The sequence below is a fragment of the Podarcis gaigeae genome, assembly GCF_964106915.1.
Source record: "Podarcis gaigeae genome assembly, chromosome: Z".
Lineage (NCBI taxonomy): Eukaryota > Metazoa > Chordata > Lepidosauria > Squamata > Lacertidae > Podarcis > Podarcis gaigeae.
In genome coordinates, this window is record NC_139691.1 from 40,626,381 (window position 1) to 40,650,217 (window position 23,837).

At 45.7% G+C, this 23,837-nt stretch overlaps 1 protein-coding gene across 4 annotated transcripts in view; it reads left to right on the plus strand.

Annotated features, from left to right (window-relative positions):
• LOC310836898 (uncharacterized protein) overlaps positions 1 to 14,889 on the plus strand; it is a 41,379-nt gene extending 26,490 nt beyond the window's left edge. For 3 of the 4 annotated variants that reach the window (XM_083722767.1, XM_083722766.1, XM_083722769.1), the window contains 8 exons: positions 1,992 to 2,057; positions 2,882 to 3,091; positions 3,909 to 4,014; positions 4,361 to 5,953; positions 7,937 to 8,121; positions 9,510 to 9,596; positions 10,491 to 10,596; positions 12,730 to 14,889. In XM_083722767.1, the coding sequence (XP_083578893.1) occupies positions 1,992 to 2,057; positions 2,882 to 3,091; positions 3,909 to 4,014; positions 4,361 to 5,953; positions 7,937 to 8,121; positions 9,510 to 9,596; positions 10,491 to 10,596; positions 12,730 to 12,896 (2,520 nt within the window). In that variant the 3' untranslated portion in view covers positions 12,897 to 14,889. The remainder of the gene's footprint in view (positions 1 to 1,991; positions 2,058 to 2,881; positions 3,092 to 3,908; positions 4,015 to 4,360; positions 5,954 to 7,936; positions 8,122 to 9,509; positions 9,597 to 10,490; positions 10,597 to 12,729) is intronic. The other variant, XM_083722768.1, reaches the window with a different exon arrangement.
• Positions 14,890 to 23,837: the final 8,948 nt, after the last annotated feature.

The window sequence follows — 23,837 nt, forward strand, 5'->3', positions numbered from 1 at the left end:
TGGCGCATTTTGCGACAGGGAATTTCATTAGCGTGAGCAGTTTCTGAGTTCTGGGCGTAGTACTGCGCCTAAGATTTCAGATTAAAACTGCAGAGTGGAAGGAAAGGAGGACCTTTTTCTGCCTCCCCACTTCCGGTTACTCTCTGAAGGCTGGAGAAGAGACCCTCTTAAGAATATTAGGGGGGTGGGCAGGGGAAGGACCATGTGAAAAATGAACATAATATTTCAGCTGCACTTCATTCATTTTCAGCTTTGTATTCTTGTTATAAAAAAGTGTGCTTAAACATTCCATAACTTAGGTTTAAGGTGCCATTTAGCTCCTAGCTTTCATATTTCAGGTTCTGACACTGGTGGGGAGAAAGACATTGGTCTGCTGGAGCCCTTCTTATTTTACAAAGTGGTGGCACTGAAATGCATACTGAGTGTTCTTGAAGCGTGGAAGAAACATTGGGTTGTATTCAACGAAGTCCTACTCGGAGTAGAATCACTGAAATTAATGACCTGAAGTTAGACCTTATCTGCACTATCCATTTAAAGCAGTATCATACCATTTTAAACAGTTCCTACAGAGAATCCTGGGATTCATAGTTTCTAGAGGGTGCTTGAGTGTTGCCAGGAAACCTTATTTCCCTGACAGAGCCACAATGCTCAGAGTGGTTTCACGGTCAATCCCTCTTCACAGGGAACTCTTCCCATGGAAAACCACCCATAGAAATTGCAGCTTGCAGCTTGTGGTTTTAAGGCCCCTGTTCCTCTTTACTTTTATTTTTATGCGAATCTGATTTGGAGACTTCTCATGAAGCCAAAACAGAGAAAACTCTCAGGAGAGCCCCGCTGAACCAGACCAAATGACTGTCTAGTCTTGCATCCTCTTTTACACAGTGGCGAGCTAGATGCCTCTGGGATGGCCAGGGCATGGGGGCAAGGGTCCTCTCCCGCTGTTGTTGTTGCATAGCAACAGAGGTCCGCTGCCTCTGCTGCTGGAGGCCATAGCTAGCTATCATGACTAAGAACTTTAAGGAGACTTGGCTAAAGGTTTCCAGTGTACCCCAAAGCTTTGGAAGCAGCAGTTTATTGAAAACACTTGCCAGGACTTAGAAACCAAACATAACTTTGCACTGAAATGTAACAACTTTGTCTTTGCTCTGCGCAGGCCCTTTCCCGAAGAGCACTGGAGGGGTTCAACTCCCCACTCAGCTGTGAAGTCCCCTGGGTACCGCCCACTGTCTTTCAGCCTAGCCTACCTTACAGGATAAAGTTGAGGATAAAATGGAAAGTGGGAGAAGGGTATACGCAGTGCTTTTTTCCTGGGGGGGATGCAGGGGTACACATACCCCTAAACATTTTGTGAATCTAAGTTTGGCCTCATTGAGGGGCAGTATTTCAATATGAGTAGGAAAATGAGGGTACCCCTAAATATATATATATATATATATATATATATATATATATATATATATATTTAAGGGGGAAGCACTGGGTGTATGTCACCTTGAGCTCCTTGGAGAAAAGGTGGGATATACAGTGGTACCTCAGGTTGCAAACACTTCAGGTTACAGATACTTCAGGTTACAGACTCCGCTAACCCAGAAATAGTACCTCGGGTTAAGAACTTTGCTTCAGGATGAGAACAGAAATCGTGTGGCGGCGGCAGCAGCGGGAGGCCCCATTAGCTAAAGTGGTTCTTCAGGTTAAGAACAGTTTCAGGTTAAGAACAGACCTCTGAAACGAATTAAGTTCATAACCTGAGGTACCACTGTAATAGCAACAAGTACAACCCCATCTGTCCTAGTGGCAGCTATTTTGGCAGTGCAAGGATAGTTGCCGGAAATATTGTCATAAATGCATTAGAGATGGGTGCTGTGTTGACATTCCTCCCCCCACCCCCTTTGTGTTTTCTCATAACTGTCCTTTTTATGTGCCATCCTGGAGAACGCTATACCAGCACCATGCTTCCTTGACTTATCCCTTTCCCTTGTTTTATCCTGCAGTCCTCAATCCCTGCCCAGCGCTATAACTCTTTAAGTTTAGGTGGCACAGACAGTGAAGATGACCAGGTAAATGGGTTTTTCCAGCTACTGCTGAAGCGGCAGCCTTTTGTACTTTTCCTGCGGTGGCAGAATTCAATCCCACACAGAACCAGACAGACTCCGTTCCTCCATAGCCTCACATGGATCTGAACGACCTGTATTTTTTTATTATTATTATTTCTGCCTTTGGGGGTGGGGCTAATTGTAAACTGAGCTGTAGAAATAAATGGTGCTTTGGTTTAATTGGTTGTTTTATGTATAAGGCTTGTGCTGGGTGATTGCCATGTCTGTGCTGGCTTTGCTTTTCTTCTTCTTTTAGTAGCATTATGAAATAGGTCTTTTAAATGGAACTCTGGGAACTGTAGCTCTTTGAGGGGAATAGGGATCTGCTATAATTCTCAGCACCCTGAACAAACTTACAATTCCTAGGATTCGGGGGGCGGGGGGGCGGAGCCACGGCTGTTTAAAATTGTGTAGTGTTGATTTAAATGTAGAGTATAGCACAGATGGGACCTACCTTGTGCACACCAGGCCAATGTCCAACCAAAGTTCAGCCTGTGAGTTTTGTGGGGATTGGAATCCTTAACTTTCAAAGTGTGTAGTGCAGCAATCTCTATCAATAATATTACACTCACTTGATTGGACAACAGCTTACTTCAGTGCAGTAATTTTCCCAGGTCTAAAGGTGGAATCTTACCTACTTATAATGTTTGTTATGTGCTTATACATCTGAGTATTTTAGCTTCTGAACCCATCTAGGCCAAATTGTTGTTGTTGTTGTTTTTAGCACAATAATCACATGTATAGGGGAGACCTGAAACCTATTAAACTTGTCTGTCTGCATTTTTCAGGTCACCTCAGAATCCGCCTCCAGACCCCTTAGCCCACAACCCTCTGCAGTTGTTGGGAGTCCTACCTTGCCATACTGCCACTTGCTTCCTGTTGATTTCAGCCGTCCACCCACTCCTCTGGGCTGCCTCGACACCTCAGCAGCCAAGCACAAGATTGCAATAAACCCGCGAAAGCAGAAAGCCTTCACTCACAAAAACCGAGCTATTTCAGTAAGTGCCTTCTGGAGGTTGGAAGAAATTCTCTCTTATGAGCCTTCCTGTTTGTTACGATGCTCACACAGGACTCTGCTCCAACAATGTTCTTGCCCAGATCTTGTCAACGCTTGCAGCAGAGTGAGGCATCAGAATGCTGAGCTGACAGTAAGGACTGTACTACTTTGAGTTACTAATGGGGGAGCATTGCATTTTGAATTGTCCCCTTTTTTATTAATTGTAAGAAGAAAACTAGCCTCACAAGGAATGGGATGGGCTAGTTTTCTTCTTGTAGGTTGGTAGATTATTTTTTTAAAAAAAGATATGAGGGATGATCCAATTCCTTCCTGGTTCTTTTGGAAGAGATTCTTCCTTATGGTTTTTTGTAGTCTGTAAATTTTTGTAGTCTGCCAGGTTTTGGGAAGGGTAGGTGTTAGATTCATGCCATTTTATCCATTCAACTTTGTCACATTTTATTGGTCTATTGTCGTAAGCTGCCTTGAGGTCAAGGGGTGTGTTAAAACAAATGTGTTTCCTTTACCTATGGTTCCATCAACACTGTTCTCTTTGGATCTTGTACAGAAGCTCTTGAAGAATAAAAGTTTGATGCAAAACAAAGGAATCATTTCCCCCTTTCACTTTCCATTCTAAGTTCCCAACAGCGCCTTTCAATATTACATTGTGAAATTGGTTGGCTGCCTTAAAAAGGCAGGCAGCTGATCAACCCCCAACCCCCTTTTTGTTGGTTAAAAGCCCTTTTTGTTTATGTTCAGTTTAAAAAATGGGATCTGTGCCCTCTGCAAATTGTCTGAACTGTCTTTCTCTTTCAAAATAGGTAAAAGAGGTGGCAAAACAGCAAGGCCTTCTCAAACCCAGAGAAGGAAAACCAGACCATGAAAAATTACTTGAAGAAGATGATAGAAAAAAGGAGGGCTTGGCAGGTAATGGCCTCCGTGTGTGTGTGTGTGTGTGCGTGCAAGAGTGTGATCATGCATGTGCCAGCACATGTGGGAGAGTGTGGGGAAGAGTGTTGAGGTTTGTACTGGTTCTGCAGACCACAAACCTATGGAAGAACACATTGTTTGCAATGCAAAAGGTCCCAGGTTCACTTACCAGCATCTCCAGATAGGGATGGGAAAGACTTCTGTGTGAAACCCTGCAGAGCCAAAAGCATCTGGTACCTCCCACCATTCCTCTGCATCCAGCCAGCCCATGACATGGACCAATGATCTGACTCTGCTTCTTGTGTTCTTTAACCATCTTCTTCTCTCCTCCTTTCTTACTTAGGCCTATCAATCCAGAATACCAGTAACTTAAATGGGAGTCAAACTAATGATGCATTATCCATGACAAGGGCCTCTGATGCTTTGCATTATTCTTGGAATGCTGGCTCTGGTGCTGAGGAGAATTGCAGATTAGAATCTGAGAACCAGAACCGTATGGAAACAGATCTCCAGGCTTCTGTAACAGTGTCCTGTCCAAATGCACTGTCCTCTCTAACAAAGCACAAAGAAGAAGAGATGGAGGAGGAAGGGGTGAAAACAACTGGGCAACCAACTGATAACGTCATGTCGAACTCACAGAGCTCCGTGAAAGAGATCATTGAGAAATATGAACCTTTACAGCCTGAAACAGAAAATATTAGATGCTTAGATGCTGCCTTGCCTGGGAATAGCATGGATAAGGACCCTGATGCAGCAGAAGAGTGTCACAACATACCTTGCCTACAACCTGTAGATCAAAAAGCAAAAGACTCCATTGATGGCAGTGATGCAATACATATTTATGAAGCAGAAGATAGACTTGGTGACAGGGACAGCTCGGTCACGCTTCAGGAAGACCCTGCACTGCACGGTCCACAGTTTTCTGCATCCACTATGGAGGCTCCCACAGAAGCAGAGAAGGCCATAGCCTCAGCCCTTGAAAAACACCAGATACCCAAAGAAGTTACAGGAGGACAGTCTGCAGATATGGAAATTCAACTGTGCAAAGGCCACACAAAGCCAACAGCCTTTCCACAGGGAGGACCAGCCATCTCAGATTCCCAAGTAGATGAGCTTCCACTTAACAGTGCCGTGGGTGAGAAACCTATCCACCCAAATGAACCTTATTGTTCTGATTTGAACAGCAGCCGAGACGGGCAAGAGGATGCCAACTTTAGAAACCTGAGCAACCCTTCTCTGGTAGGTATGTCCTCTGCAGGATCCCCCAAGGTTGCTTCTAAAAGTAGCTGTTCTGATGACGAGGTTGGAGACCTACCAGGAAATGTGAAAATGGAAGAAAGCAAAGGTCCAGATGAGATTGCCAAGGCCCACCCAAAGTCCACTTCTGCTAAGCCTGCCAGGTTCACCATTGCATCAGCCTGGCAGAGGTCTCTTTCGGGGGGTTCGAGTTCCATGGATAGTTCCTGCCCTGGAAGCACCCCTACTTCACCCATAAGACCAGAGTTGTTTGAAGGAATGCCCCAGTTGGATGCAGCCACAGAGGGATATATAGTAAGGAGCCCAGAGTGTCTTGACAAGGGTAATGGGACTGTTGGCACCAACTTAAATTCTGCAAATGAATGGCCAAAAGAAAATATGCTTGACCGTGAGAGCCCATTTGGGGTTAAGCTGAGGAGAACACCCTCTCTATTGAAATACCGAACCCAGCAGAAGCATCATGAGCCTGCAAAGCAACTGGCATCTGTGGTTCCAGGAACCTCTTCTACTTTGGTCAAAGAAGATCTGATGCCATCAAGTTCTGGGAAGCCTCCCCAAAATCTGACAGGTGGCACTCAAGCTTCGGTTCCAAAACCCATCTTCCAAAAGGAAAACCACCCCATCAAAGCCATCAGACCTGACGAAGATGAAGCCAAGCAGCAGATAGGCAAGCTCTCAGGTATTTGTGTTATTATACAAGCCAGCTGCTTTAGAGGCATCTGCTTGTTGGCTGCTTGGTAATGCATGGATGCTCAGGAGAGTGCTACATGTTATGTGGGGAAACAGCTGTGTTTCATGCTGCAAACATCTGCATGTCGCCCAACAGATGATGCTGGAATCCAGCTTCCATTGGCCTGAGCCAGCATAGCTAGTGCTCATGTACGATGGGAGTTGTGGTTCAACAAGTTGTCTTAATGTCTTAATGTGTAGATTGCATTTATGCCAAAATTCCACCCTGTATATACATTCAGAAAACCACATTTTTATACAGGTTCTGTGGGCTTGGCTGCACTATGAACACAGTGGACTTTTAAATTGTTATTTTTGTGCATATATACAATTTCAAGTTCACAGAACGTTGGGACATAATAAACCAATAAAAACATTTGAGTTTACTTTCATTCATTCCAAAAATCCACCAATCAGATACATAAGCACTATGTCAGTTAGAAATAGATCATCTGAACCATAGCTTGAACAGTTTTTGCAGTTTTTAGGATGCATTTTGACGTTTGAGACTTTGAATAACTATAATGCAGGGTTTGCTGTTCAGCTGTGCATTGACATGATTTGAATTCCTCTTCTTGGAATTCTGCACTTTGCAGAGTCTGGATCAATAAAAGGGTGTTGAAGAACTTTTCTTTTTTACAAACTTTGTGTGTGTGTGTGTGTGTGTGTGTGTGTGTGTGGACTTGAACAGACTTACTAAGGATTAATAATATACCTCTATTTCCATGGGCAGTAGCTTTGTCATATCAGCCACCCTCTGGTCTGCCACTGCTGCTGTTGAATGCTAAGTCAGTGCTGAATAAGACCTCCCTTACTGCAGAATCTGATTGTGGATGAGGAGGCTGAACTAGTCTGTATCACTGAGACCTGGGTGAGCAGGGTGCAGTTGGTCTCAACCAGCTTGTACCCACCTGGATACTCAGGGCAGCATCAGGGCATGAAACAGTTGAGTTGGGGTCATCCAGAGTTTTGGAGTTTTCTTTTACATCTGCTGGTGTTGCAGTAGATGTGCTGGACTGTTGTTTTTCCTCTGGATTGGATGATAGTCAACAAACTCAATCCAGATAAGATGGAGGCACTGTTAGTGGGTGGTTCCCCAGACCTGCTCTTAATGGGGGTTCACTCCTACCCATTAAGGTTCAGGTACATAGCTTTAGGGTTCTTCTGGATCCATTGCTGTCACTTGAGGCTCAGGTGGCCTCAGTGGCTTGGAGTGCCTTCTATCAGCTTTAGTTGGTGGCCCAGCTGCACCCCTTTCTGGATAGGGATAGCCTATACTGTTGTCTATGCTCTATTGGTTAGATTACTGCAATGAAGCTGCCTCTGAATACAGCTCAGAAACTTCAGCTGGTGACCAGGTTGTTCCAGGACCACAATACCTCAAGGACTGCCTCTCTCCCTATGAACTGACCCGGACCCTGTCATTATCATCTGGGGCCCTGCTCTGTGTAGCTCCTTCACAAGAGGTCTGGAATGCAGCAACATGGGAACATGTGGCTCCCCATTTATGGAATACTGTCCCCAGAGAGGCTTACCTGGGGCCACCTTTACATATCTTTAGGTGTCAAGCAAAAACTTTCCTCTTCACCCAGGCCTTTCACTGATTAAACAATCTACAGCCTTTTAAAGTGTTGGTGGGCGGCAGCAGGGGTATTGTTTTGTTTCTTATTATGTCATGTGTTTTGTGTTTTTATGTCATGTGTTTTGTGTTTTTATACTGTGACCTTTGGATGAAGGGAAATATATACAATTGATAAATAATAATAATCTTACATATTTGCGATTGTGCCTGTCCGTGTGTGGATTAAGTGTATGTGATCGTGTGATTGCAAACAGATTTTTTTTACCAAGGCTGCATGGCGCTCTGCATGCGTCAGGTGCACCAGGAGGGAGGCCAGTGTGAAAGTTTGATCAGTTTCTCTCCAATCCCTAGGGCAAACCCCGGCCTCACATCTGGAAAGCACATCCTCTGAACCAGCATGGATTCTGATGGCAAAACTAAAGCAGAAAGGCTTCCAGGATCACCCTCTTGCGAAAGAACAGAAATGTGAGGATAAAACCTCTGCCAAAACTGAACAAGGAGGGGAGAAGCACAGCAGCATTTCTCAGCAGGAAAAGGTAGGTGCATACTGACCCTTGTTTATATCATTTAGCGGGATAGTTTTGTAGGAAGCTCTCTGTTGGTATACTCGGAGATTGACTGATAGTTTTATTTCTTATTTTAATTTTCAGTAATTATGCACCTTGAGTACGTACGTGTGTGTGTGTGTATAGTTATGTAGAAAGCTGCTTCATCAGGTCGGACTGTTTGTCCATCTAGCCCGTATTGCCTACTCTGACTGGCAGCGGCTCTTCGGGTTTCAAGCAGGATTCTTCCAATCCAGGGCCAGCACCAAGGGCAGGTGTTACTGGGCTCTTTTCAAGGCCCTGGCCCCTGACCACTGCCACACTCTGCATACAGACTTACCTTCCTGCTCCTCTTTGCTGTCACTGCCCGTGTTCACCTTCTGTCTCTGAACATACGGGCAGTGATGAGTGAAGGGACACGGCTGCACCATCCACAGGCCTTAGTAGGTGGTTGTCTGGAGCAAGGAATGGGCAGCAGTGCCTCAGAGAGCAAGAGAGAGGAGCCAAAGAGGTGTCCAAAGAAGCACCTCTGCAGAACCTAGAACCAGCATTGTTCCCATCATCTGCTACTTAAGTACCCCTTCAGCTTTGACTACCAGGAATTAAACTGCCTATGCTCTGCCACTGAGCCATGGCCACTCTCACTAATACATTTGGATATCAGGATTTATTTTTTTAAGAGCCTAACTCTTCAAAACTTGACTTCAATATTGTGACAGTTGCAGGGAAGGAAGCACATCCTGCTTCGTTTAGACATGGTCTCTGGGTTTGTGTGTAGCGTACTTCATGTTGGTGTCATGTGAACAATTGGTTAATTGTACACAGTGCTTGGGCTCTTGAGTTGAGGAGCACATCCCACATGTCTTGATGTTCTGAGATAATGCTTCCAGGTGCACTGGGTTACCATAGTAACACCAGCGGAGGTCGAGCGTATGACTTCCTGAGAGCTTCACCCTCTCCTCAGTATAATGGTCTCTAGGGCAGGGTTTCCTAAACTTGGGTCTCCATTTGTTTTTGGACTGCAGCTCCCATTATCCCTAGCTAGCAGGACCAGTGGTCAGGGGATGATGGGAACTATAGTCCCAAAACAGCAGGAGGAGACCCACGTTTGGGAAACCTTGTTCCAGGGCATTGTGTTCACTATGTATGTCCTGATGTCTGTGTCCTGACGCATGTCCTGATGCTACCCTGTTTCCTGTCGGGGGCTGACTCTGAATCTGTGAGAGTCAGCAGAAGAGGCTGTGGGTCTGCAACCTTGGAAAATGACTGTTAGTCAGTGGATGGAACAAAAGTCTTTCTCAGTATGTTTCTATGACTGTTGTGGGAGTACTTTATGCACAGAAACTGCTCATGGCTCAGCCAAGCCATTCATCTTTCAGATGGAAGAGTCCTGCCGTGGTAAATCTTTGTTTAGGAAGCCAGAAGCCAGTGCCAAGTCTGCACTCCCCTTTGATGCTTCAACCCTGGTCTGTATAAATCAAAGTTACTTTTCATGTCTTTCGTCTCCGGGGTCTGATATATTGGACAAAAGTGGGAACTGAGCCTGTAATTAAGGCTTGATGAAGTTAGGCTGGCTCTTAAAACGTTTATGTACGTGTTTTTCAAATGCTGCTCAGTTTTAGATTTTTATAGTTTCTAATTTGCATGTAAGTTTAGTGATAGGATTTTGATGGTGACTTGCAAAGTAGCATACAAGCTGCAATGTAGGAAGAATCCCTCTGGATCATAGCTGTCAACCTTCCATTTTTTTGAGGGAAATTCCCTTATTCCAGCGCTGTTTCCCACTGCTTCCCGCTGCTATCCCGGATTGTTAGATATCCTGTAGACCAGTGTTTCCCAACCTTGTGCCTCCAGATGTTTTTGGCCTACAACTCCCATCATCCCTAGCTAGCAAGACCAGTGGTCAGGGATGATGGGAGTTGTAGGCCAAAAACATCTGGAGGCACAAGGTTGGGAAACACTGCTGTAGACTGTCCCCGGGACAGGTGAGGCTGCTGATCCCTTATTTTCAAATCTGAAGGTTGACAGCTATGCTCTGGATTTGTGTTGGTTTGCTTACTAGGCACTTAAACAAGGATTTGACTGTGGCTTAGAGTCCTGATTAATACACTGACATTAAACCAGAGTTCCCTATTTCAGTAGTAATTAGAATGCAATTGCAATGGGAGGAAGGGAAAAGGAGTGCCTGGGCCTGAAGCTCACTCCCAACTTTCTAAACCACTGTTTGTTAAACTGGAAAAACCATTGGGTGAAATCCAACACTAGTCATATGTTACTGATTGAAGTCAATGGACTTAAGTCACTCAAGCTTCATCTGCTCTGCAGTGCATGAATTGCATTCTTCTTTTTTTGCCTTATAGCAAACAAATTTTACCAGTGAGAATATATTGAAGAAGACCAGTGCTCCTCAAGTACGTACACTTGAGAGTAAAGTCCCATTGAAGATGGCTCCATCAGCTATAAAAGGTATTAAAAACTGGAAAAAAGAACAGGAGTGGTTATTTAACCTTCCCCCATTGAGCTCAACTAATGTGGAAGGGATGTTTAAACTTTGATATAGCACCGTGCTTGGATGGAAATAGCAGCTATATTTGGATATATTGCAGGATGATGCATGCATGCAATTCTTCCATGGGCAGTGAAAAACTTCTGGGGCAGTCTTCACTGAGACTTGGGTTCATTTTGAAGAAGATTCCTGCATAGTGGGAGGTTAGCCTAGACAACCTTTGATCAGCCAGGACATATGACTTATTTACAAACAAACAAGCAGAGCACAGGTGGAGGTACAGCGTTGACAGTTCTTCCAGGAAAACAGATCCACTACCTCCCCTTCAACATGTTTTCCATCCTTCCAGCAGAATTTCACTTCTCTTTGTGAATTTAGAAAACTGCCTTTTACTTAATCAGGCCATGGATCTATCTAATTTGGTGCTGTCTACCCTGATAGGCAGGGACGTGGGTGGCGCGTAAAACCTCTGCACCTAGGACTTGCCGATCGTCAGGTCGGCGGTTCGAATCCCCGCGGCGGGGTGCGCTCCCGTTGCTCGGTCCCAGCGCCTGCCAACCTAGCAGTTCGAAAGCACCCCCGGGTGCAAGTAGATAAATAGGGACCGCTTACTAGCGGGAAGGTAAACAGCGTTTCCGTGTGCTGCGCTGGCTCGCCAGATGCAGCTTGTCACGCTGGCCACGTGACCCGGAGGTGTCTTTGGACAGCGCTGGCCCCCGGCCTCTTAAGCGAGATGGGCGCGCAACCCCAGAGTCGGACACGACTGGCCCGTACGGGCAGGGGTACCTTTACCTTTACCTTACCCTGATAGGCAGCAGCCATCCAGGACTTTAGGCAGAGTCTCTGCCAAGGATTGCCAGGGATTGAAGCTAGGACCTTCTGCATACAAAGTAGATGAGCTGTAGCTCTTCTTCCCCTTCTTACTCTGCCTAACCACAGTTTATTGAAGCACAGCGACACAGGCACCACAGGCACCATCCCTTAATTGAGGAAGACAATAATTCCTGCACACTTTCCAGGATCAGGAAGCCATCCCCTAACCAAGGGACGGGGAACCTGCAGCCCTACGGGTGCTGTTGGAATCCAGTTCCCACCATCCTTGACCATTGGGCATGCTGGCTGGGGCTGATGGGCCACCTCTGGAGGGCCACAGCTTCTCGCTTATTGTTTTAAGCCAGTGTTTCTCAAACTTGAGTTCCCAGCAGTTGTTGGGCTACAATTTGCACCATCCTTAACCGCTCATCCTGCTAGCTAGGGATTGCATCCTCATTAAGCAAAACTTTCCCGGGTAGCATGAGACCTTTTACAGTCTGGCCCAAAGGAGGTAGCAAAACTGATTAGAGCTCACTGTGACTTGTTGACAAAGCATTTTGAAGAATAAATCACTTGCATCTGCTGAGAACTCATCTCCAGTGTTACGCAGTTTAATCTCAAGGGGGTTACATGGCACTGCTTTGTCCTGTTGGATGAGTTTCAGTAAGGCCCAAGGACACAGACATAGCGCTTGGATCGGTCAGAGCGACCGCCTGTTCTCTGAACCCCTGGCCCTCTTGGCTGATAAAAACTAGCAGGGAGGAGACAGCTGGTTCTGCCAAGGAGGTGATTAATGTTTTCTTGTGAGGAAGTGGTTCGTGCTTGCTTGAAGGATGCAGCGATAAGACCACTGCTTAAGAAACCCTCCCTGGATTCAAAAAATCTGAGCAATTTCCTGTCTGTTGTCAATCTCTCCTCCTTGGGCAAGGTTCTCAAGCGGGTGGTGAAGGACCAGATCCTTGCTTTCTCAGAGGAAACTGATTTTCTAGATCCACTTCAACTGGAGTTTAGGCCCAATTTTGACACAGAAAGTGCTTAGGTTGCTCTGTATATTGATTTTTGCCAGGAGAGAGGCAGGAGAATTAATTCTCCTTGACCTCTCAGCAGCTTTTGATGGCATCAACCATAGAATCCTTCTGTAGCAACTGTCCAAGCTGGGGGGTGGGTGGCATGTTTTGTGGTGGTTCCGTCCTACTTGGGTGGTGGTTTCCAAAGGGTGATGCTTGGGGTGTGCTCTTCAGCCCCATAGAGCCTACTTAATGTCCTCCTTTTCTCCCCAGCAACATCTGTTAGAACAAAGGCTCAGGAAGCCCCTCAAATGGAAAAGGAAACGAGGCCATTGCCAAGCCTACCAATGTCATCATGCAGCCCTGCTGAGCCACCTTGGCTTTCTCTGGCCAGGAAAAAGGCCAAAGCATGGAGTGAAATGCCTCAGATTGTTCAGTAGCCATTCGGAAGAATTGTCTACACTGCCAATAGCTGCATTAATAGCATATACTAATGTCTTCACTGTGATCATTTATTGAGGGTTTGGAGGGATGATAGGAAGCACTGGTAAATTGGGGGGGGGGGTAATTTCTACCACACATTTAATACGAGGGTAACCATTGGAATTATTAATACACTGGGTGCTTTTCACTGTAAGACAATAATTGCTCCAGGAATCTTTGGCCATATGTTACAGTATCAGTGTTAAGGTCAAAGACTCTGCTGAGAAGGACCTTGAAGGTGGTTACACATTTCCCATTAAAAAAAAAGCCACCTGAGACACAGTATTCCTGCACTGGGTGGAAAATATTGTGCTGGTATTTCTGGCTTTTCTGTTTTCTGCCAAAAAGACAGAAACCCTAAGCAGGCCCTGGGTTGCCAGTGGCTGATGGTGAGGCTACAAAGATGGTGGCTGTGTTCTGTTCTTCAAATAGTGAACTTAGTTTTCTAACAGCAAGTGCAACATCAGTGCCTGCTTTGATAGTAACCAAAGACATCTCTCACACACAGACTTCCTATTGTATGGGAGATATGGTTGTGCAAGGAGACGGATTGTACCGATTTTCCAGATGTTTAGAGTCAGTCCAAAGTACTTGTCACTCAATGGAAGAGGTACCCAATGTGGTGCTCTCAAGATGCTGGACTACAACTCAAACCACCCTGGCAAGTGGGACCATTGGTAAAGGATGTTGGAAGTTGTAGTCCTAGCATCATCTGGAGGTCATCATATTGACTGCCCTTGTGTGAAGACCCAATGGCAATTCATGGTAACCCTTTCAACTCCATTTCCCCCAAACATCTACTGCTGCCCAGCCTAGTTTTTACCTATACAGGCAGCAGAATAGCAGCCATGACTTCAAGGTGTGTTAATTTGTGGAAAAGGGCACAACTGGATAGTGCTGCTCTTGGCAATGGATGATTGCCAGTAAAATAGCACTTGATTCAACCATTCAGGAATGTCCACATGCCTGTCCAGAACTGTCTGCAAATACAACAAATCTAGTTTAATATTTTTTTCAGGCTTTAGCATAGATGTCTGAACCAGTTACGAAAGAGCATACGTAACACCAAGCAGAGTTGAGTTTTCTGGCTGAGCATACTTGGAATCTGAATCTGCTGCAGCCCCTCAGATCTTCCAAAGCATCTTGTCGCTGGCGATGGATGAAGTTGCTCAGGTCTTCCCCTGTTCCTTATGACCCTTTTGAGCCCCAGTCCAAGAAACTGGCTGTGAAATTCTAACTTGGGATCAACCTCCGATACCAGACTTTGCTAACCTGGTGCCCGTCAGATGTTTTGAACTACATCTCCCATCAGCTCCAGCTGGCACATGCTGGCTAAGGCTGATGGGGCTTGTAGTTCAAAACACCTGGAAGGTGTTTTGGCAAAGGCTGCTCTACACATAATGATGTCTTCCTTTTGCACTAGGTATTTAAAGCAGTATCATACCACTTTAAACAGCGGTGGCTTCCTCCAAGGAATCCTGGTAACTTTGCCATGGGTACTGAGAGTTGACCCCTGTTCCCATCACAGTGCTACAGTTCCCAATCAATCCTTCTTCCCAAGGAATGCTAGGAATTGAAGCTCTCTGAGGGTTTCCTAACAACTCTCAGTGCCCTGAACAAACCACATCTTTCAGGATTCTTTGGGGGAAGCCGTGACGGTTTAAAGTGGTATGATACTACTTTAATAGTATAGTGCTGGTGGGCTATTGTCTTGGAATGCTGTCCTGCCATTCCTGATCTCCTTCTTCTATGTAAAGGATACACAAATCAATACATTCCTGGCTTCTGTTCAGTTCTTTATTCTTTATTCATTAAAAAGAAAGAAAGAAATGTCTCTTTTGAAATGTATGGAATGTATATATGTTTTTGTAATCCTTGCCTTTCTGGAGCACATTTTCTTTTTTTGTATTGTTCCCACACTTTGTTTACTATTAAATTCTTTTGTCACAATTGACTTTTGGTTTGTTGTGGTGGCAGGGAGAAACACATTTTAAAAGAAGACAACACCTTTAAATATCCAAGATATTTAATATCCAACACGTTTAAATATCCACTTTCAACTGCCTCTCACCCATTTGCTAAACCAAAGGCACACATGCTGTTTATAGCATTAAATAGATGGCGATGTGGGACGCGGGTGGCACTGTGGGATGCGGGTGGCACTGTGGGATGCTGGTGGAGCTGTGGTCTAAACCACAGAGCCTCGGGCTTGTCGATCAGAAGGTCAGCAGTTCAAATCCCTGCGACGGGGTGAGCTCCGTTGCTCGATCCCAGCTCCTGCCAACCTAGCACTTCGAAAGCACGTCAAAGTGCAAGTAGATAAATAGGCACCGCTCTGGCAGGAAGGTAAACGGTGTTTCCGTGTGCTGCTCTGGTACGCCAGAAGCGGCTTAGTCATGCTGGCCACATGATCCGGAAGCTGTCTGTGGACAAACACCGGCTCCCTCGGCCAATAAAGCGAGATGAGCGCCGCAACCCCAGAGTCGTCCACGACTGAACCTAATGGTCAGGGGTCCCTTTACTTTTACCTTTAGATCTACAGTGGTACCTCAGGTTACATACGCTTGAGGTTACATATGCTTCAGGTTACAGACTCTGCTAACCCAGAAATAGTGCTTCAGGTTAAGAACTTTGCTTCAGGTTGAGAACAGAAATCATGCTCTAGCGGCGCAGTGGCAGTGGGAGGCCCCATTAGCTAAAGTGGTGTTTCAGGTTAAGTACAGACCTCCGGAACGAATTAAGTACTTAACCTGAGGTACCATTGTATATTTATGCTTCGAAAGTTTTTACTTGGGTTCCTCCCCTTTGCCTGCCAGTAGAGGGCAATAGGACACCATTTTGGAAAAGTTTATTATTTCGTTTTATAATGGCAATCAACACTTTTTTAATACAATTAATTTTTCATTGTGGATTCCTGTTCTAGGAAGATAAAAAAAAATCCCTAAATCAGCTTGTTCTATTTCATGTGTGGCCCTGGTTTGGTTTATGTAGTTGTACAGTGGTACCTCGGGTTAAGAACTTAATTCGTTCTGGAGGTCTGTTCTTAACCTGAAACTGTTCTTAACCTGAAGCACCACTTTAGCTAATGGGGCCTCCCGCTGCTGCCCCACCACCGCACAATTTCTGTTCTCATCCTGAAGCAAAGTTCTTAACCCAAGGTACTATTTCTGGGTTAGCGGAGTAAGTAACCTGAAGCATCTGTAACCTGAGGTACCACTGTAGTTAAGGCTGCAATCCCATTAATCTGTTAAGTCACATTGGATTCACTAGGAATTACTTTAGGCTGCAATCCTTTGCACGTTTTCCTGGGAGGAAGTTCTGCTAAGAAGTGTGTGGAATATTAGGGGAAGAGGAGTACCTCTGGTGGGGGAAATCTTGTACTTCTGAGGTAGTTTGTCCATCTTTCGCCCCCACCCTGTGCTCAGAGCTCACCTGTGGCCCCTAGAAACTGTCAGCATGACAACACTGCAACAGTGACAGCGGCCACACCGCAGGAAAAGACTTTGACTGGCTGATTAAACCAAGTGAGGGCAGCTGATGGGTCTCAAACCCTCGGTGAGTTGGGCACTTCCCCTGTATATGAAGAGAGGCTCTGATGAGTTGAGCTGACAAGGCCAATAGTGGGTCCAATGGTCAAGAAGGTTTCTGCACGTGCTGAGGAAGGAAGTGAGGGGCAGATGGGACTCGTCAACCTGGGAAAGGACCCTTTTCGGATTATCTGAGAAAATATTATAGTCAAATGAAATCACAGGCAGGACTTGAGGAATGATAAAGGAATGTAATGTGGGGTATATGTTTTGCAGACATACTACTTTTATGGCAGTAGATGAATGATTTGAATTGAAACGTCACGAAATAAAGGGTGGGAAGCCAAAATTATAAGGGAATATTGTACTGAAATTGATCTGAATTTGTTAAATGGTTTAAAAACTCATAAAATTTTATTAAAGCAAAAAAGGAAATGGTCCAAAAAAATAATACTTTTGAGTAGACATGCTTAGGATTGTGATTGTTAGTCCCAGCGGAAGTAGTGAGACTTGTTTCCAAGTAAACATGCATCGGATTGTGCTGTAGGGCTACTATCTGCACGCCTATCACAGAACTCTCTAGTATTTATGGCCAAATATGCAATAGCTTCAGACAGTAAACTTTATGAACATCTGCACAGGACTGTGGATTGCATGTCCAACTGAAAGCAATGGAAGAAATTAAGTTGACCAGCTGGCATCAGTGGTGGAGCTTCATGCTCCGGCACCGGGGGGGTGGGGGTGGAGAGCAGGCGGGGGGGGGGCTAGCATGCGTCCTGGGATGCACTGCCTGCAGGGGCGTGGCATGTGTCCTGGGGGCGGGGCGTCCCGCCCAAGTTGTGAGGCTGCTGCTCCAATCAGCCCTGACCATTGACCATGCTGACTGAAGCTGATAGGAGCTGCTACCCAATGACAAGGGGCTTGGACCATATGACACTTGTGGCCTGCTCTACAATTCTATGAGTCTATGAACAAAAAAAATCCAGAGAGCAACAGGTTCCCCATCCCTACATCTGAGACTTGTTAACCCCTCCCACATCAGCATCATCTTTTAAAATTTTAAATTGTTCAGCTGGATTATCATCACTTTCACTGGCCTTGTTATTAGCAGTGCTTTCTAAGGCCCATTTGACTTCACTCTCCAGGATGTCTGGCTCAAGGCCAGCAACCACACCTGGGGTGTATGAGACATCCATATATTTCTGGTATAATTCCTCTGTGTTTTCTTGCCACCTCTTCTTGACGTCTTCTGCTTCTGTTAGGTCCTTACCACTTTTGTCCTTTATTATGGTAATCTTTGTACAAAATGTTCCTGTCAGTTAGGAGATGATGTTCTAAGCTTGGACCTTGTAGCTCAAAGAGAATGCCTGCCTGAGGAGCTTCAAGGCTACTGACTAAATCCCTCTCAGAAATAAAACAATGCACATCTCTGATCCATGGGGCCTTGACATTTCTGCATGGAACTCAGTGTACAGTGGAACCTTGGGTTGCAAACATGAGCCGTGCGGGAGGCACGTTCTCAACCCGCACTGTTCGCAACCTGCAGCACCGTGTTTGTGCACGCACGGGTTGCGATTTGGTACTTCTGTGCATGCGCAAAGCGCGATTTGGTGCTTCTGTGCGTGCTTGATTACTGAAATCCAGAAGTAACCCGTTCCGGTACTTCTGGGTTTGGCGCAGTGCGCAACCCAAAATCGCGTAACGATGAAGTGTCTGTAGCCCAAGGTACCACTGTACTGTATGGAACTCCTGCATGGAACTCTGTTCACTGCAAAAACCCAACATCACAGAACCCAACATCTCCAAGAAAGGCTGGGGAAGGTTCCTTATCTGAAATTCCAGAGAACTGCTGGCAGTCAGTCTTGACAACACTGACCTAGACAGGCCAATGGTCTGATTCTGTATAAGGCAGCTTCCTATGTTCACATCTGCCCACTTTTTCCATATAGACTGCAACCCTACCTTCACTTATTTGAAAGAAAGTCTCATTGCAGTGAATGGTGCTTACTTCTGAGTAGGGGTGGAAAGACCTGACAATTTTGTTTCTTACAGATTATCATCCCACCCACACCTCACCACTGTTTCAGATTCAGTTTTCCACATTCTACAGCAATTTACAATGTATTAGGAGAAATTTTAGTGCAAATTTTTGTATGCCATTTTGACTAATGTATGCTATTTTTGCAAGCGATTTCTCCTAATACTATGCATGTTTTTGTATGTGATTTTCACTAATATAGTTATGCACACTTTCCTCTAATATATTATTTTTTGTAAACATTTAGTGATATGTTTTAAAATATATTATGGTTTTTTAAAGTTTTCCTCCCAACTTTCATTGCAAATGTTGGGAGGGATTCCACTTATCTCTTGTCCCCAGCTTTCATTAAATCTTTGAACTTTTAGACTTTTGCAAATCGACAACTGATTTCTAGCGATTTGGGTGGCTATGGAAGGAGATGAGATCTGACCTAGAAAACAAGAAACAGCAGCTGCAAACTGACATTGGCTGCAAACTATTGCAACAAACAATATAGGTGATGAAGGGAAATAAGCTGCTCTGAAAAGGTGTGAGGAACTGCAGCGAAAGTAGGCTAAATATTATACTACATAGTAATAGAGTCTATTACACAGAATGAGCAGAACAAAGCAGAACATTCATAATGCAGGGATTATGGCTAAAAAGGAATAACACTGTAACTTAACCCTTAGGAAAGAGCATTAGGCCTTTGAATTCTCCAGGGGAAAATACTGGAAAGCTGAGAAACAGAAAGCATATTGCTAATGTTTTATGTCACTTTATGTAGAGTTAGATTATTCTGCTGGAACCTGAAACCCCTGATGTTACAAGGGGTATATTTTCATTCAGATTCCTTTCCCTGTCCCACTAAAAGCCAAGCCTTCAGTATTTGGTTGTAGAGAACCACTCTCTAAGGCAGAACAGCCAGTTTTGCTGTTGTCATCATTCAGAGTGTAAGTTGACTTGCTTGTTGCAGGTGACCTCTTGCAAAGCTTACCTTAGTTAGCAAGGAAGGGTGACCTACTGCCCTCCCACTGCTTCTGGACTTTAAACCCCATTGTATTATACCATTGGTCATGGGGAGTCCATCAAGAGGTCTTCCATCCTGTCCTAAAGACTAAAATAATCCAACTCTTTCTCCAATTCTAAACCAGTTCCATGGTTCTGGGGAGCAGGAAAAAATGGTTCAGTTTCAAATTCTGCTGTTACAGGTCTACGGCTGAATAAGTGCAAGACAATACTGCCTTTTGAAACCTCTGTGTGTACACAGCTTTCTTGAAGCATTACCTTTCTTTTCCTCATAGCTCTGGTGTTGTTTTGCTTGCAAATTTGGTTTCCAACTAGCTACGGAAAGTTATTTGTGGAGACTCAGATTGGATATTTATTTGTTACCTTATTTCAGGGGGGGGGGGACACGCAGACTTTTTAAAAAATCCTTATTTTGATCTAGGACTCTGTAACCTTTAGTTACAGAGGCTGTGGTGAGGACTGCAGGGCCTGCTCCCTTCCAAGGTCTTTTCCAACTGGCCCAGGCCCTCATTTGGAACAAACTTTTGGGAAAGTGCGGGAAGTTGCTCTGCTATTGCTTCCCTGTTCCAAGTGGCTAATGAGTTTTAAAATGCCCTTAAGCAGTCGGTGGCATTTTAAATTTTTCTTTCTTTTTCTCCTTTTTTGCTTTGTTGGGGGCGGGTGGGTGGGATGGATATGCGGTTGGGGATTAATTTTAGTATAATTGTTCTGTTTTTGTTTTTTGTTGTTTTATTGGTTGTTGTATAGTTTGTGCCTTGACCAGATGGATACTGGAATCAGCAAGGGAAACCCACATGACCTGAAGGTGTTGCTGTGTAATGCTAGGTCAATGATTCTTAAGACCACTGCGATCTATGACTTGATCGTGGATGGAGGACTTGACCTGGCATGTGTAACAGAGACTTGGTTGGATAAAGCAGATGGGCCTGTCTTAGCTGCTGCTTGTCCACCAGGTTTCTCTTATGCACAGCAACCCAGGTCGTGTGGGCGGGGAGGGGGGGTTGCAGTGATTTTTAGGAAGTCATTAGTCTGCACCAGGCGTCCTATTGGGAAGACCCAGTTCTGGAAGTTGGGCAATAGGAGCAGTACAGGATTGCTTTTGGTGTACCGACCTCCCCGCTGCACCAAGGATTCCCTGCCCAAGCTGCTTCAGGTCATGGCGGATGTTCTCCTAGAAACACCTAGTTTGGTTGTCCTAGGGGATTTTAACATCCATGCCAAAACATTCTTACAAGGGGCTGCTCAGGACTTCGTGGAAAGCATGGCCTCCATGGGGCTGTCCCTGAATAAGTCTGGCCCAACTCATAGCCACGGACATGCCTTAGCCCTGGTGTTCACCTCTAGTGACGTGGGTGATCTGACACTAAGTAAAAGAAGTGCCATGGTCAGATCACTTCTTGGTGCAACTGGACTTCTCCGCGACCCTTCCCCTCTGCAGGGGGGTGGGACCGATTCGGATAGTCAACCCCCACCACTCAATGGATCCAAATGGTTTCCAGAGAGTGGTAGGGGATGTTTTATCCCATGTTGATGGCCTTTCAGCTGATTCCCTGGTGGCCCGCTGGAATGTGGAGTTAACCAGGGCTATCGACTGTCTGGTTCCAAAGCGCCCTCTCTGATTGCATGGAGCCCGGACAGCCCCATGGTTTTCTTTGGAGCTGAGGATGATGAAACAATTACTGAGACGGCTAGAGCGTCGGTGGCAGAAAACTCATTCCGAATCTGACCTGACACGGGTTAGAGCTCAACGTCGCCTACCAAGTGGTGATAGCGACAGCGAAGAAGACTTTATTCAACGTCTCTATTGCATCTGATTCAACGTCTCTATTGCATCTGCAGAAAATAGTAGCAGGAGACTCTTTCAGGTGGTCCGCAATTTAATGGAACCACCTTTACCACCGGGGCGTTGTAAAGACCCCAAGATCTCCTGCAACGATTTTGCAAGGTTTTTTGCAGTCACTCATATTTGGAAGGAGGTAGACACCACCGTGGGCGCAGGGCTGGGGCGGGAGAGTGCTAGAGCCCTGTCTGGTCAAATTGCATGGAGTCAATTTCAGTCCGTTATCCCCGAGGATGTGGACAGTCTGCTTGGACGTGTGAAACCAACCATCTGTCTCCTTGATCCTTGCCCATCCTGGCTAATAAAAGCAAGCCGGGAAGGGCTGGGCGATGGGCTCTGCGGGGTGGTGAATGCTTCCCTCTCTGAGGGCACATTCCCAGATCTGCTGAAATAGGCGGTCATTAAACCGCTTCTTAAAAAAAACATCTTTAGACCCGGCCAGTATGGCCAACTATCGCCCAGTCTCAAATCTTCCATTCTTGGGCAAGGTGCTTGAGCGGGTGGTTGCTGAACAACTCAAGGCATGCCTGGAGGATGCGGACCATTTGGATAGCTTCCAATCAGGATTCAGGCCTCATCATGGGACTAAAACTGCCTTGGTCACACTGGTTGATGATCTCCAGCAGGCTAGGGGCAAAGGTGAGAGCTGTTTCCCAGTTCTGCTGGATCTCTCAGCGGCCTTTGATACAATCGACCATAACATCCTTCTGGACCGTCCAGAGGGGCTGGGAGCCGGGGTTACTGTTATACAGTGGTTCTGCTCCTTCTTCCTGGGAAAGTGGTGGTGGGAGATGAGTGTTCAGACCCCTGGGCCCTCACTTATGGGGTGCCTCAGGGTTCCGTCCTCTCCCCCATGCTTTTTAACATCTAAATGAAGCTACTATCATCAGGGGCTTTGGACTGGGTGTCCATCAATATGCAGATGATACCCAGCTCTACCTCTCTTTCAAATCCTGTGTGAGTGCCTGGAGGCGGTTAGAGGATGGATGGCGGCTAATGGATTGAGGTTTAATCCTGACAAGACAGAAGTACTGCTTTTGGGGGACAGGGGGTGGGCTGGTGTGGAGGACTCCCTTGTCCTGAATGGGGTAACTGTGCCCCTGAAGGACCAGGTGCGCAGCCTGGGAGTCATTTTGGACTCACAGCTGTCCATGGAGGCGCAGGTCAATTCTGTATCCAGAGCAGCTGTCTACCAGCTCCACCTGGTACGCAGGCTGAGACCCTACCTGCCCGTGGACTGTCTCGCTAGAGTGGTGCATGCTCTAGTTATCTCCTGCTTGGACTACTGCAATGCGCTCTATGTGGGGCTACCTTTGAAGGTGACCTGGAAAGCACTAATCCAGAATGCGGCAGCTAGACTGGTGACTGGGGGTGGCTGCCGAGACCACATAACACCAGTCCTGAAAGACCTGCATTGGCTCCCAGTACGTTTCTGAGCACAATTCAAAGTGTTGGTGTTGACCTTTAAAGCCCTAAACAGCCTCGGTCCAGTATACCTGAAGGAGCGTCTCCACTCCCATCGTTCTGCCCGGATGCTGAGGTCCAGCGCCGAGGGCCTTCTGGCGGTTCCCTCATTGCGAGAAGCAAAGTTACAGGAAACCAGACAGAGGGCCTTCTCGGTAGTGGCACCCTCCCTGTGGAACGCCCTCCATCAGATGTCAAAGAGATAAACAACTACCTGGCATTCAGAAGACACCTGACATTCATGTGTGACATCTTAGTGTATTTTTGGTCTTTGTGGAAGCCGCCCAGAGTGGCTGGGATACAAATAATAATAAATAATAATAATAATAATAATAATAATAATAATAATAATAATAATTATTATTATTACTACCCCGGTTATGTAACTGGGCCACAATGCAACAACATGTAGTTCTAATGACCCCCCCCCCCGAACTCCATGAGTTCAGAAAGGTGTTATCTGTCAAGTTGGTACAGCAGCAATAGCTTTCCTGGCTTTGTTATGCAGGTATGCATAAAGAAAAGAGAGCTTTAGGCTGGAGAGAGCAGAAGTTTAGACAGGTTAGTAGGTCTTTCAGTACAGCAACCTCAGCCAACCTTGGTGCCTCTGGATGTTTTGAACTGCAGTGCCCATCAGTCCCAGCCAGCACTGATGGGATTTATAGACTCATAGAATCTTAGAACTGTAGAGTTGGAAGGGACCTCGAGGGTCATCTAGTCAAACCGCCCCCCCCCCCCGCAATCTCAAGAACATTATATATGACAGATGGCCATCCAACCTCTGCTTACAAATCTCCAAGGGAGGGGACTCCACAACCTTCCAAGGGAGTCTGTTCCACTATCAAACAGCTCTTACGTTCACAAAGTTCTTCCTGTTTAGTCAGAATCTCATTTTTTCTAACTTGAAGCCAATGGTTTGAGTCCTACACTCCAGAGCAGGAGAAAATAAGCATGCTTCATCTTCCATGTGATAACCATTTAGATATTTGAAGATTATTATCATAACTCTTCTCAGTCT